This window comes from Trachypithecus francoisi, unplaced genomic scaffold (genome assembly GCF_009764315.1).
Source record: "Trachypithecus francoisi isolate TF-2019V2 unplaced genomic scaffold, Tfra_2.0 Lachesis_group15, whole genome shotgun sequence".
Taxonomy (NCBI): domain Eukaryota; kingdom Metazoa; phylum Chordata; class Mammalia; order Primates; family Cercopithecidae; genus Trachypithecus; species Trachypithecus francoisi.
The window spans coordinates 80381227-80397068 of record NW_022681460.1 but is presented as its reverse complement, the minus strand read 5'-3'; the positions used below and the strand labels follow the sequence as shown (position 1 = coordinate 80397068).

The following is a 15842-nucleotide window of genomic DNA, read 5'->3' as shown; positions in this document are numbered from 1 at the left end:
CAGCAAACATATATTCTAGTGTGAGGAATGACAAACATTAAAGCATCAGGTAGTGAAAAGTGTTGAAGTCAGACCAAACAAGGACAGAGAGCATTTTTTTGTCTAGAGGAGGTCACGTGTACCTTACTGTTCGTTATTCCATAGCAGCTTGATGGTGAAAACAGGTTCTGCTCTCACAACCATGTGGACTTTCATGAATGAGCAGCAGGGCTGCCGTATGTCGAGTACACACACAGCTGCGAAGTGTGCAGAGGACAGCTCCCCCTGCACCTCCACTGAAATTTGAATTTATAGAAACATGCAGCTTCTATGTTCTCTACTTTTGTAGTAAATTGGAAAACTAGGACCAAAATCAATCATACAAAAATTGAGTATTTTAAAGCCACTTATCTAGGAGTTTTTGACCAATTATCTGGATTTTAAAAAAATTCTCCCTTCAATTTTAAATTTCTCTATTGGACATTTATCCAGTTTTCTTACTGAGTAACCTCTATTTCATCTGATAGAAGCAATCCTATTTTATCACATTCAAATGATAATGAAATTCAGTGCTTATGCATCAACCATGTCTTATCCTAATGCTTGAAAACATATGTAAACATGCTTTCTGCAAAGAAAGATACGTCTCCATAAAACAGAATCATTAAGGGCAAAAAAAAAAAAGGAAAGTCAGTTAGCTGATCAAATACTAGCCAAGGAATTTTTACTCTTCTTGAATGTATACACAACCCTGAACATTTGAGATTATTCCATTGTTTAATGATATTGACACACTTACAGAATATAAATAACCTGTCTGAAATCACAGAACTAGTAAATGTCACAGCTAAAAGACAAATTCAGATCCAACCCCAGAGGTATTTCTAATATGTCGCCCGGACCAAAAGCAAACCACTTATTCACACTAACCCATCTTCTAACAGTTGCTGGATACTGGCAACTATATATTTTACGTATCTCTCCTACATCAGATGTAGGAGGTGTGTTTTTATAACACAAATTTGCAAATGTTATCTGTGAAAACGAAGATTTATGTTTTTAAAAGGCAAATAATTTAGTGATTAAGGCAGCTTTATTATTCTGAAAATTAAACTTGATAGAACATCCACATAAAGAAACTTCTAGAAAATAAAGTGATAAAAGTTACTCCCTGAAATGTAGTCTATAAAGTTCCAATGCCTGTATTGTCTCTGTAAAGCCTATGTGTGACTCACTGTTTACATATCATGAAAACGAGAGCATTCTGGTAAGGGAGGACACAACTGGGCAGCACAAATAATGTTTCTGATAAAAAACAAAACAAAATAAAAAAAACAATAAGTAGGCAAGATGTGATCTTTCTTTTTAATAAGCAAACAACAGCACTCTCCAAATACACCTCTCTAAACAGAAAAGCAACCATTTTTTCAAAAACCCCGATCTGATCTAGACACAAATATTAAGAGGGCTAAGAAATTATCAATAAATTATATACTGAATTTTTTTTTTTTGGACAGTAGCATAATTGTGTATGTCTAGTTTGCTACTGTTCAGCTTCTCACTTTGTTTTTGTCAAAAAAAGAAAGAAATATGGAAAATAGAGAATGATGATGGTTTGCCTTTAATTTTCAAGGAAACTATCACACAGCTCTAGGACATGAAGGCAGAAGTATAAATCCATAGTTTATATAGCAAATATCATTTTATTTAATTAAATTCCCACTCCTTTTTCTAAGGACATGAAAACAATGATTAAAAAAAAAAAAGAAGTTATATTAGAAGATTTCCTACTCTGTACTTCCACTTGTTACAAGTATTAATTTGTCAAAATGGATGTAAAGATTGCCTGATTATTGAACGTCCTTATTAAGGTTTTCAAGACACATTTTGAGCCCAAGAACTTACAGTCCAGTTTAGTGCCTTCCATGCTAAAATCCTTCTTTCTTGAATATCCTGCAACATATCTGCATGTCTCCCTCTTCTTGCTTTGCGTCCCTCAGCCAGGCAAAGACCAAATATCAGTGAAAGGGCTGTTTAATCATGCTAAGTATTATCTCTCACATAGCGTGAGGCAGCTCAGGAGGAGAGCAAAGGGTGGTGAGACATACGACTCGACAGCCACTGTTTTTAAACAGTAACCGTGTTCACTGAACCAAGCAAAAACTGGGAAAGGCGTCTGTTCAAAAAAGCCAGTGAAGCTCAAATGGCTGGGAGTAGGGGAGGCTTTTCCTGGTTAAGAAATGGTTGCTAAACATCAGCTCGGTCTCAGGGATTCAAACTCAGAGGCCCCAAACAGAATGCACATGAAACATACATTAAAAACTTAATTGTTTACCAAAATCATCTAAATATTACATACGATTTCTCCAGACTTTCTGTCTTTGGTCTTCCTGATGCATTAACAATGCCATTTAAAACCCTGAGGGTTATGGCTGATTTTGTTCCCATACTAAAAGCATCTGAAAAAGGCCATCATTTAAAATCAGTCAGGCATGAGTGGCCTCTGTTCTCCCTTCACTGCTGAGAACAGACACGGAGTCACTGAGAAAGTGTATGGAATGACGTTTAGGTGCCCTGTTCAGAAGGTCCAAAAACTTGACTTGCTTTTAGCAAGTTCTGAATAATTCTGAAGGCTTTCACAGGGGAGAGGAAGAAGCAGTGAATTTAAATGGTAACGTTTTAGAAGTTATTTCTATATACATTAAATATTGGTCCTCAGAGTTTATCTTTTTTTTAGTCAGTGATATATTGCATTGTAAACTGTGAACTCAACATGTCTACCACACTTTTGACTTGGGATTATCTTTAAAAGGGCTTTTTGTTTAGGGTCATAGAGTGGGAACCGAGGAGAAAGGATCAGGTTAAATCCTTTCCCTGCCCTCATAGCATTTAAAAACATGTGACCTGGGGGCAAAAACACTTTGATTAAAACCAATTAACTTAATGAGTTTGGGTGAGCAGTGAGCCCAATGTGAAAAGGAAAACACAAGTTTTAGAAGAAAATAAAACCTGCCAAGCCCCTCTGAACTAGCCCCTTTGAGCAGCTGGACCTGACCCAATAAAGAGACTGGCCACTCATGGTTTCTAAGACGTGTGAGGGTCAAACACGGGCAATGGACTTGGCAACTAACCTTGTTAATACCCTTGGAACTACAGACTCCTTAGGAAGAGTGAGTGGAGTGCCAGATCCAGCCCAGCACCACCCCTACAGCCCCAGGGACCCAGCATCAGAGGGTATGACCACCACTCCCCACCCACTCCACTTTCAAAAGTAGCCTATATAGACATGGGCAACACCTCGCGTGCATGGCTTCTCCACCTTGGTACTACTGACTTTTTTTTTCTTTTTATCCTTCTTATGGTACTGATACTAACATTTTAGACTGGATAATTCTTTGTTGTGGGTGGCAGCTAAAACTTATTGATCATCTATTATGTGTCAGATATTATTCTAAGGGCTTTTGCACAGATGAACTGGTCTAATCTCACAATAACCCTATTATGACGCCAGTTTTACAGATGAGGAAACTCTGAGATACAGAAGAACTGTTGAAGATGTTAAGTGGCGGACTCTTAATCCCTATACAGATGCTGCTCAACTTACAATGGGGTTATGTCCTGATAAGCCCATTATAAGTTAAAAATATTGTAAGTTGAAAAAGCATTTAATACACCTAACCTACTGAATATCATAGCTTAGCCTAGCCTACCTTAAATGTGCTAAGAACACCGACATTAGGCTACAGTTGGCAAAACCATCTAACACAAAGTTTATTTTATAATACAGTGTTGAATATCTCATGTAATTTATTTAACACTGTACCCAAAGTGAAAAACAGAATTGTTGTATGGGTACTCAAAGTGTGTTTTGTACTGAATGTCTATGGCTTTCACACCATCATAAAGCTAAAAACTCCTAAGTCGGGAACTGGCTGCACCATGTTCCACTGTAGCATCTACCCTCCAAGTGAGGAGGTGACTTCTCACTTCCGAGCAACAAAGGCATTCAGGCCAGTGCTGCCTGCTGATGGGAAATGACTGGTACCACAAGCAGAGAAGAAGGGCAGGGAAAGACAGAGGACATTGTGTGGAGACAGTGCACCACTCTTCCCTTAGGAAAAACAGTTTTTTTTTTTTTTCAAACTAAATGGTGGTGAATTCATCCAGAAAAACAGCTGAATGCCAACAAGAGAGAAAAGGGAATAAAGGTTTTTGTATATGACAAGTGGCTCAAGCCAATTTCTTGGTCCCAGTGCATGCAGCAGTGGGTACTGTCAATTACGCATTATCTTAAACTGTACATTGCACAGCCACTGTCGTAGAAAGAGGCATGATCCTAAATCATTCTTGGTATTTTCTCAAGATTAAGGTATCAGCTTATCACCCCACTTTTGGTTTCATTCTCTTTTCTTTTCTTTCCCTCCCTCCCTCCTTGGCTTCCTTTTCTTCCTTCCTTCCTCCCTCCTTTCTTTCTTGCTTGCTTGCTTTCTCTTTCCTTTCTCTCTCTTTTTCTTTGAAGGTCCCACTCTGTCACCAAGGCTGCAGTGCAGTGGTGTGATCTTGGCTCACTGCAACCTCTGCCTCCTGGGCTCAAGTGATCCTTCCATCTCAGCCTGTCGAGTAGCTGGGACCACAGGGGCATGCCACCATGCCCAGCTTTTTTTTTTTTTTTGGTAGAGAAGGGGTTTTGCCATGTTGCCATGTTGCCCAGGCTGGTCTTGAACTCCTGGCACAAGCAATCCTCCTGTGTCAGCCTCCCAAAGTGCTGGGATTACAGGCATGAGCCACTGCACCTGGCCTGGTTTCATTTTCAATATATTATATAGCAAAACGACATCAGTGCTGGATACTGGCAGATGGATGAAGCCCAAACTGATAGCTTACAATTTAATGTAAAGAAATGGAAATCAAGGAGATATAAAAATTGGTTCAAGTCAAGATCACACAATAATCCCTAACAAATATAAAATACAATAAACATTTTGTAATGGGAGCTGGTGAATTATAAACTTGACTACAGAGGAGTTTAGGGAGAACTCTGCGGATCCACATCCTCCCCTTATGTGCATGAATTCATTTCCTGTTCATTGCCTACTTGCTTTCTTCAGAGTCGTTCCAACCCTGCTCTCTAGTCAAGTTCATGATTCAACAGCTCTTTCCTCCATTCTTAAGGCTATGTTGCTACCCTTGAAACTGAAGAAAGCCTTGTCTTGCCCTAGTAACACGTGGAGGCTGTTCACATCCTTTCCAATTCTCTCTCATCAGATCTGCAATCTGACACCTTGCTCTTTTTTGTTCTTTCTTCTTTCCTGTTTCTCCCTCTTAACTTTTGGCTACTAATAGAGAAACTGGTTTTTGTGAAACAGGAACTCTGAAGTTGCAGCAAGAATTCCATGAGGTTATGAGATATGCAGTAGTATTCCTGCTTATTGTCTCCTCCCCAGCTTTCCTGAGGTATAATTGGCAAATAAAAATTGTATCTATTTAGGGTGTACAACATAATGATGTGCTTTACATATACACTATGGAACAATTACCACAATCAAGTTATTTAACGCTTCCATCACCTCCCATAGTTCTCATTTTGTGTGTGTGGTAAGAAAACAAGATCTACTCTCTTAGCAAATTCAAGGTATACAATATAGTATTGTTAATTATAGTCACCATGCTGCACATTAGGTTTCCAGAATTTAGTCATCCTGCCTGAGATTTTGTACCCTTTGGCCAACATCTCATTTTCCCCACCCTCCTCTGCTTGCTTTTAACAAAGCTTTATTCCACAAAGAATTGTGTCCTCCTGCATTCTTTTGTATTCCTTAGTACACATCAGAGGTCGCAGGAGTAGAAGGTGTATGTGTGTGCGTTTTCGTGTGTGTGTGATAGTGAATGTAAAAATGAAAAGATGAAGATCTAGTTGTTCTACCAGATAACTGAAAGCATATGGATAGGCTAAGCACTTCCTCTGTAAAAAAAAAAAAAAAAAATGCACTTACAGTGTATTCTCATTATTTACAAGAATTAAAAATTTTTTTCCTTGCAGAGTTTCACATATTTTACACTAGAATCACATATACTAAATGTCGTTATCATCACTTTCAAAATGGTACAGTTTAAACTCTTGGTGTTTGGCAGAATTGTGTTTATCTAACATAAATGCTGGGGAGCCTGGCTATTGTTATTTTAAGAGGCAAATGCTGAGAAACAGATTTCATTTATGTTTTATTTATGGTTATAGAAAAGTAAAAGCAGGGATTCATTTTATAAAGAGGATTGTGGGTTTTTTTTGCTGAAAAATTGAAAAGCTAAAAGCACACATATAATATACGTTATTAAAGGACCCTGTTCACCCAGGCTATCATTTGCTCCAAGCTGATTACGATCACGGGAGGTCTTACTTGAACACATCTGAACTGTCTCAAATCCCAATGGCAACCCAGGGGTACTGCAGCACATCACTTGCTCTGGACTCCCTTCTTAATCGTAGTTCTTTATTTGCCATTGCTTTTGTGTTTGAAAAGTAGTAAGTGGAGCTTTTGGAGGGTTTTTGTTTGCTTTCAACATTTACAATGTAATCTGGCACTCGGGTTTTACTTTCCTTCTCAACAGTTATCTTACTCTCTTTTCTTTTTCCTTTAGAGTCTCTAGAGGACACACTCTTCAAGATGCTGGAAAAGGAAGTTGCTGGGGTTTTTTTTTTTAGCCCAAGTTTTATAGTACCTTGGACAGTGACAAAAGCTACCCATACTGTTTATTTAGGAGACATTCACTTGATTCAGTTACAAACATACCCTGCATGTGATTGTTTCTCAAAATCTGCATTTACATTACCCTGGAATCTTGCACGCAGTCCTCAAATTGCAGAAACATCTAAACTTCACAAAAGCAGACAAAACTATAACAAGAGATACTTTTATTTTCTATATTAATACTTTTCGACTCTGCCTGTAATCAAGCCTTCCCACTCTTCTTCCTACCCTTACTATAGGCATATCACTAGCTATGACTGGCTTTCCTATGGCACTTGTGAGGCTCATACTGGTTTAGGGACAATTACAATGAAGCCACTTTTAAATGCTTATGATTGAAGCAAAAGTTCTTATGGAACATTGCAGCAAAATCAAGTTGCCCAGTCTGGATTATTGGGGTTGAAACCCGGTAAGAGTCAAACGCTAGACTCTTTCTAGCAAGAGTCAATTGCTTCTTTCAGCGGAAAGAATTTCTGCCAAAATACTATTTCTCAACCATTTTTTTTACAACAGCTCAAAGATTTAATTGTTCCCTTTCACATGGGAAACTTGTAGTCAAATATTATCTGAACTCGCTACCTTTTCCTGTTAATTTCTACAAATTAATTACAAAGTATTTCAGAGAGGATTTCACTGATACAGAGGATTAATGGGAGAGCCTGACAGCTGGAGTCCTATGTTAGATTAGAAATTAAAATAAGGAACTTGACCTACTTTCAAAAGGGACATTTGTTAATTTCCTTAAACCAAACCAATGTAATCTTTCAGTTATTTGCCTTCAGAATATGGGGCTAAAATACCTGTGTCATCATAGGGAACACAAATACATTATCCATATGTAAGAAACTCTTGGACAAAATATCTTTGACTTTAAAAAACACACATAATTTGATGTTTCCTTTTCGGTATATCCCAGGCTATGAACTTCACTCATTGCTCCCAACCACTAGCCCTAGATAATACACTCTCCTTAGTGAGTAGCAGCCAGTAATGCCACAATGAAACTGGGGAATAGAGGGAAGAAAAAAGTCAAGTCTAATATACCCCAAAGAAGAAATTCTTCATTATAACCTAATTTGCATGCAGCCTACTTGACAGCCTAGGCTCAAACTAGCATTACCACTTTGCTTCCAGCTTTAGCCTACCAACTCATTCCTATAACCAACTCTCCCTTAAAAAACAAAACAAAACAAAACAAAAAAAAAACAGCTCAAGTAGCTCATCATTCCCCTGCTCAAATCATATCTTCCAAGTGCCCACTAAATCAAGGTCACTGCAATGTCTTTCCTTCTACTTTTCAAGAATTATTTCCCATTCCCAAATATCCCATGGTTTTACAGAATATGTGTACTTGCTATTCCTTTAACATGCCTCATGATTTCCTTGTCTATTTCCTTCTTTCATGCTGGCTCTTCTTTCCACCTGAAATGTCTCTTCAATCATCTCTGTTAAATCTTCCGAACACATCAAGAGCCAAGGTACATGCCCTCACCCTCCCTAAAGTATATCTCAGTTCTCCCAAACAGAAGTGCTTGTCTTCTCTCTAGCAAACACATTGTGGCTAACACTAACAGCATTACCACAGGAGGAGAGGGTTATCACACTCATCTGTTTAGTCCCTGAAAGGCTTTGTGTATAGCTCAAGAAATGCCCTGAACTGCAATGGCCTACCTTCCAGTATGAGTCAATTCCAGTGGTACTGGTATATAATAACAAGCTGCAATCTCAAAGTTCAGACATAACTGCTTTAAATATTTTAGTATCTGTTCTTGTAGATTTTTTAAAGTATAAATATGTACATGTGTATAATATAAAAATGGGATCTTCCATGTAATACTATTTTAGAATCTGTTTGATATCTGACATCTTCCATGTAAAAAGTATGTTTCTAAAACGCCTTTATTAATGGCTGTATAATATTGAATTGTAGGGAAGCACTAACTTATGTAGCAGATTCCCAAAATTAGACTGTTTCTAATTTTTTCAATGTTATAAAGCAAGGCTGCCTATAGAGCTGTGCAAACTTTATCAATGTCTGAAGGGTAAATTCCTCAAGAGGAATTGCTAAATCTTTGGTTAGGAACATTTAAAAAGAATTGTGATATATTTTGCCAAAGAGAACCCTTATTGCTTCATCCTGATTGATGGTAGTGATTCATTTACTAGTGTCTCTCATTTACCAAATGCCTGCTGTGTTCCAGGAGCTGTTCTTCAAGACTCTTACATCCACTGGATGGAGACAGATAATATATGAGAGAACGGTTAATAAATCAGATCAATATTATGAAAAAAACAATATTGGGGGTGGGAGGAAATGTTTGTGGGGGTGGTCAGGGAGGGGCTCTCTGAGAAAGTAGCAGTACAGGTTAAGGAGGACCCAGTAATTCCAAAAGCCAAGAAATGAGTGCTTCAGACAGAGGGATGAGTAAGGGCAAAGACCCTGAGGCTAGAGTGAAAATGAATATTAAGAGGGTGGAAAGAAAGTCACCCTGGGTTAAAAAGTGGTGAGAAAAAACAAATGCAGGGAATTGTAGTTCATATTAAAGATTTTATATTAACATCAATGGGAAACCTTTGGCAGATAAAAGGCTTTAAGGAGAAGAGTGCCAAAATCTGTCCTATTAGTCTAAAAGGTGATTTGTTGCTGTGTAGACTGACTGGAGGTCAGGCTGCACATGGCAGGGGTGAGTGTAGAGCAGTGAGCCCAGTTCAGTCACTGACGTCATAATCCAGGGAGACAGCAGATGTGGTTTGGACCAGAAATGGACATAAGTAGACAACTGTGATACTTTGGAGGTAGAGCCAACAGCACTTGTTAATGGATTGGATGACACCTGGCAGCTGGCTGAGTACTACTGCAACAGAGCAGCCTGAGCACCAAACAAGTGTGAGGAAAAGAATCAAGAAAGAAAAGAAGATGCATCAAAAAGGTAAAATCTGTGACAATGTGATAGACAAAGATGTAATCACACTCTCTATATTTTACATAGTTTATTATATAAATATTGTCTTCTATGCTGCATGTCAGTCTAAAACTTGTGTGTGTGTGTGTGTGTGTGTGTGTGAGACAGCATCTTGTTCTGTCACCCAGGCTGGAGTGCAGTGGTACGATCTCAGCTCACGGTAATCTCCCCCTGGGCTCAAGTGATCCTGCCACCTCAGCCTCCCAAGTAGCTGGGACCATGGGTGCACACCACTATGCTTGGCTAATTTTTGTATTTTGGGTAGAGATGGGATTTTGCTATGTTGCCAGGCTTGTCTTGAACTCCTGACCTCAAGCAATCTGCCCGCCTCAGTTTCCCAAAGTCTGGGATTACATGCATGAGCCATCATACCCGGCCAAACTAAAATTTTTATAATTACTTTCCATGTCAATAAAAGCTCTTCATAGATGTACCAAATATACTAGGTATGTTCACCTTCTGTACATTCAAGTTATTTCAATTTTTACTATGACTTTATATATAAAGCTTTAACTGCAGATTAGATTGCAAGGGGAATCAGTAGGTCAAAAGTAGGAATAGCTTTAGGGCTTTAATACCTAGCACCCAAAATAATTTCCTGACAGTTTTTACCAATTTACTCTCTTACCAACACTGTAGGTGAGTTACTATCTAAATGTATTGCATATTCTCATTAAAAGCAAACCCAAATCTTGGTATAGCATTTATAAAAAGGTTGTAAACATAAATTATATAATTGAACACACAAAAGAATTAGCATTTTTGGAGAACATATTATCATTTTAATGTAAATGTTGCCAGTAGTACTGTAGATTCTCTAACAAAAGCATCTCTACTGAAAACAGTTACATAAACTCTCAGATTAGAGCTCTTACTATTACCTACTGAGAGCAGATCAGCCTTCTTGATGTGTTGATCTCTAAACTTTCTTTTTTTTTTTTTTTTTGAGACGGAGTCTCGCTCTGTCGCCCAGGCTGGAGTGCAGTGGCCAGATCTCAGCTCACTGCAAGCTCCGCCTCCCGGGTTTACGCCATTCTCCTGCCTCAGCCTCCCGAGTAGCTGGGACTACAGGCGCCCGCCACCACGCCCGGCTATTTTTTTGTATTTTTTAGTAGAGACGGGGTTTCACCGTGTTAGCCAAGATGGTCTCGATCTCCTGACCTCGTGATCCGCCCGTCTCGGCCTCCCAAAGTGCTGGGATTACAGGCTTGAGCCACCGCGCCCGGCCTAAACTTTCTTTTAAATATAATAAACATACTGCTAAACAACATCGTGTTCAACCTCCTGTGATTTAAATAATCTGCTACAAAGTTAATATGCCAGAGTTTTAGTATCAAAAATTATAATCAGTTATGAAAGGTGTATGAGAAAGTTGGTTTAGTTAATTTTTATTTTCATTTTTTCAGGATGGAGGAATCTTTTATTTTTATATGCTTTGACAAAGAGGTTTTCAATACACAATCTTCCCAATGGAGAAGAGAGAACATGAAAATCAGCCTTTAGCCATCATCAGCAGCTCTACTTGGGGCCTAGGATCCTCCTTGCCCACGTGGCAGTGAAGGGGGTATACGTCCCTTCCTTTATGAGCGCAGTCTGCTGTTTCTTTTCTTTCTTTTTTTTTTTTTTTTGAGACGGAGTCTCACTCTGCCGCCCAGGCTGGAGGGCAGTGGCGCGATCTCGGTCCCGGGTTCACGCCATTCTCCTGCCTCAGCCTCCGAAGAAGCTGGGACTACAGGCGCCCGCCACCATGCCCAGCTAATTTATTTTGTATTTTTAGTAGAGATGGGGTTTCACTGTGTTCGCCAGGATGGTCTCGATCTCCTGACCTCATGATCTGCCCGCCAAGGCCTCCCACGGTGCTGGGATTACAGGCGTGAGCCACCGCGCCCGGCCAGTCTGCTGCTTCTTGATGGTACTTATGTTTCATCATTTTCTGCTGAAACATACATTCTATGAAACCATCAGATTGTATCTTGTATTCTTTCTCTTCCTAGATACTACCAATTCCACATGTACATTCTTTTTTGAAAGCATAGCATTGAGCAGAAAGTTTGTGGGGGCAATTCAGCATGGACTGTTTTCCAGTGATCTTTGTTATGGTCCAGTCTTTTCTGCACATCAAATAAATGTAACCTGTCTTGCACAGTGCCCTTGTCTCCTCCCTAGCCTGGTTTAACTTACTTGAGTGTGCACTATGCAAAGGGATCCTGCTTTGCTTTTGACACTAGGACCCATGTAACACGGGGCATGTCATTTATTCTCAACAGCTGTGCTGTCCAGTAGGGTAGCCTCCAGCCACATGTGCCTATTTAAATTTAAACTAATTAAAAATTCAGTTTCTTAGTTGCAGTAGCCACAGTTTAGATAATTTCTAAAGTACCTTCTAGAATTAAATTCTAATGATTTTTGTGGCTTTGAAGCTCTTTTTAAGGTGCTTTCTCTGAAAACTTTACAAAAATACAACTACACACATTTTAACTCATTAAATAATAGAATTTCAAAAAAGTTTCTTTAAGATCACCTTCATTTATTTCCTAATTTTTTTTTACATAGAAAAAGTTGAAATAGAGGATATAAGAGATTTGTTCAAGTTCATATGACTAGTGAATGGATAAGCAGAGCCAGAACATATAATTCTTAATCTATGACACCTGCTCCAGGATTTCTACTGTGTAACAGAGAAAAGGAATCAGTTATACTAAAAGCAAAGACCAGTTAGTGTATGCATACATTTTAGCTGTGTATGTGTCGCGCGCGTGTGTGTGTGTGTATATATACATACAAGTCTGAGACAATTTGAGCATCAAAATATGTAATTAGCAAAAAGAATTATAACCCATAGAATAAATATTCACGAGTCTACACTGATATAAACAAGAGAGAAATTAGACCTCTTCTTTTTGGTAGAAAGTGAACTAATAAATGTAAAAGGAATTAATTTTTTAAAATCACTATTTGGCAACCAATATAAATACTAACTGATTCAGGCAAGAATCTTTAAGGCTAAAATTAACGGATAAATATATAAGAAAGAACAGAATATTTACATGGTCTCAAAATAACTCCTCACAAGATACTTACTAATTGAAAAGGAAAAATTGGTAACTTGATAGTGGAGAAACCTAGCAGATACCACCTCAAACACATGATGGAGGTTAAAGCTGGAACAAATCAACATGTGCCTCTTGATGTGATATATGGAGAACAAAAAATCACTTCTGTGGCATTCAGGCAAAAAATATATTACCTCAGTCTAATCATAAGGAAATATCAGGCAAATCCAAATTGAGAGACGTCCTACAAAATAACTGCCCTTGAATGCTTCAAAAATGTAATATTATGAACTACAAAGACAGACACAGAGGAAGTGATAAAGATTAAAGAGACATAACAGCACAATACATAATCTTGATTTTCATTTGTTAGAAAATATATTATTGGGACAAATGATGACATATTTATAAGGTCTACAGATTAGACAACGGAAACCCCCAAAAGAGGAGTAACTAAACTTATATCGGACAAAAACAGATTTCAAGTCAAAAACTATAAAAAGAGACAAAGAAGGTCATTATTTAATGATAAAGGAGTCAACTCATTAAGAGGATATAACAACTGCAAATATACAGGCACCCAACACTGGAGCACTCAGAAATATAAAGCAAATGTTAGAACTAAAGAGAGAGAATGACACCATTACAATAATAGCTGGAAACTTCAACACCACACTTTCAGCACTGGATAGATCATTCACACAGAAAATCAACAAACATCACACTCAATCTGCACTATAGATCAAATTGATCTAACAGGTATTTATAGGACATTTCATCCAACAGCTGTAGAATACACATTCTTCTCCTCAGCACATGGATCATTCTCAAGGCTAGAACATATGTTAGGCCACAAAACAAGTATTTTAAAATTCAAAAATAATGAAATAATATCAAGGACCTTCTCTGATCACAATAGAATAAAACTAGAAATCAACAAGAAGAATTTTGAAAATTACACAAATGCATGGAAATTAAACAATATGCTCTTGAATAACCAGTGGGTCAATGAAGTAAAAAATTTCTTGTAACAAATGAAAATGCAAACACATTATACCAAAACCTATGGGACACAGTGAAAACAGTACTAAAAGGAAAGTTCATAGCACTAAGTGCCTACATCAAAAAAGTTGAAAACGTCAAACAAGTAACCTAACGACATTGTACAGAACAAGAATAGCAAGAGCAAACCAAACACAAGATTAGTAGAAGAAAAGAACTTAGGGCATAAATAAATCAAATCGGCCAGGCATAGTGGCTCAGGTCTACAATCCCACCATTTTGGGAGGCCAAGGTGGGAGGATGGATTGAGGTCAAGAGTTCAAGACGAGCTTGGCCAAGACAGCAAGACCCTGTCTGTACCAAAAACAAAAACAAACAAAAAAACCAAACCAAACAAAAACAGAAACATAACATATTTAAAAAAATACAAAAGATTAACAAAATGAAGCACTGGTTTTTTGAAAAGATAAACAAAATCAACGAAACATTTGCCAGAACAGGTAAGAAAAAAAGAGACATAATGCAAATAAAATAAAAAATGAAAAAGGAAGCATTACAACCAATATTGCAGAAATTCAAAGGATCATTAGAGGCTACTATGAGCAACTATATACCAATAATATACCTAGAAGAAATGGATAACTTCCTAGACACACACACTTACCAAACTTGAACCATGAAGAAATCCAAAACCTGAAGAGACCAATAACAAGTAATGAGATCAAAGCAAAAGTAAAAAGTTTCCCAGCAAAGAAAAGCCAAGGACTCCATGGCTTCACTGCTGAATTTTACTAAATATTTAAAGAAGAACTAATGCTAATCCTACTCAAATTATTCCAGAAAAAAAAAGTGGAGGAGGGAGTACTTCCAAAGTCATTCTAAGAGGCATGATACCAAAATCAAACAAACAAACAAAAAAAAAAAAAAAAAAAAAAAAGAAGGAAATGAAGAAAGGAAGAAAGAGTTTAAAAAAAGAAAGAAAACAAACTACGGGCCAAGATCCCTGATAAGCATTGACACAAAAATCCTCAACAAAATACTAGCAAACCAAATTCAACAACACATTAAAAAGATCATTCATCATGACCCAGTGGGATTTATCCCAGGAATGCAAGGATGGCTCAACATATGAAAAAATCAGTGTGATACATCATATCAATGGAATAAAAAAACACACAATTATTTCAAGTGATGCTGAAAAAGCATTTGATAAAGGTCAACATCCCTTCATGATAAAAATCCTCAAAAACTGGGAATAGAAGAAACATACCTCAACATAATAAAAGCCATATAAGACAGATCCACAGCTAGTATCATATTGAATGAGGAAAAACTGAAAGCCTTTCCTTTAAGATCTGGAACAAGACAAGAATGTCCACTTTCACCACTGTCATTCAACATAGTACTGGCAATCCTAGCTAGAGTAATCAGACAAGAGAAAGAAATAAAGTGCATCCAAATTGAAAAGGAATAAGTCAAATTATTTTTGTTTGCAGATGATATGACCTTATATTTGGAGATGCCTAAAGATGTCACCAAAATACTATTATAACTGATAAACAAATTTAGTAAAGTTGCAGGATACAAAATCAACAGACAAAAATCAGTAACATTTCTATATGCCAACAGCAGACAGTCAAAATCAAGAAAGTAATCCCATTTACAATAGCTACAAATAAAATACCCAGAAATACACTTAATGAAAAAAGTGAAAGATATCTTCAAGTAAAACTGTGAAACAATGATGCAAGAAATTGAAGGGGACACACAAAACAAGAAAGATTGGAAAGATGTTCATAGATGTGAAAAATCAATATTGTTAAAATGTTAGAATGTCCATAGTACCCAGATTCAATGCAATCTCTATCAAAATACCAATGACATTCTTCATAGAAACAATCCTAAAATTTATTTGGAACCACAAAAGACCCCAATAACCAAAGCTATCCTAAGCAAAAAGAACAAAATTGGAGGAATCACATTACTCGACTTAAATTATACTGCAGAGTCATAGTAACCAAAATATCATGGTACTGGCATAAAAACTGTTCTGACACACAGAACAATGGAACAGAATAGATATCCCAATAATAAATCCA

At 37.5% G+C, this 15842-nt stretch overlaps 1 protein-coding gene across 6 annotated transcripts in view; it reads right to left on the bottom strand.

Annotated features, from left to right (window-relative positions):
* MAP7 (microtubule associated protein 7) overlaps nt 1-15842 on the bottom strand; it is a 218707-nt gene that overhangs the window by 129109 nt on the left and 73756 nt on the right. Inside the window, exon 1 of one of the 6 annotated variants that reach the window (XM_033235363.1) lies at nt 1885-2022. The exons of 4 other annotated variants lie outside the window; for them this stretch is intronic. In XM_033235363.1, coding sequence (XP_033091254.1) covers nt 1885-1906 — 22 coding nt within the window. In that variant the 5' untranslated portion in view covers nt 1907-2022. Of the gene's footprint in view, nt 1-1884; nt 2023-15842 lie in introns of those variants that run through there. One more of the 6 variants, XM_033235359.1, reaches the window with a different exon arrangement.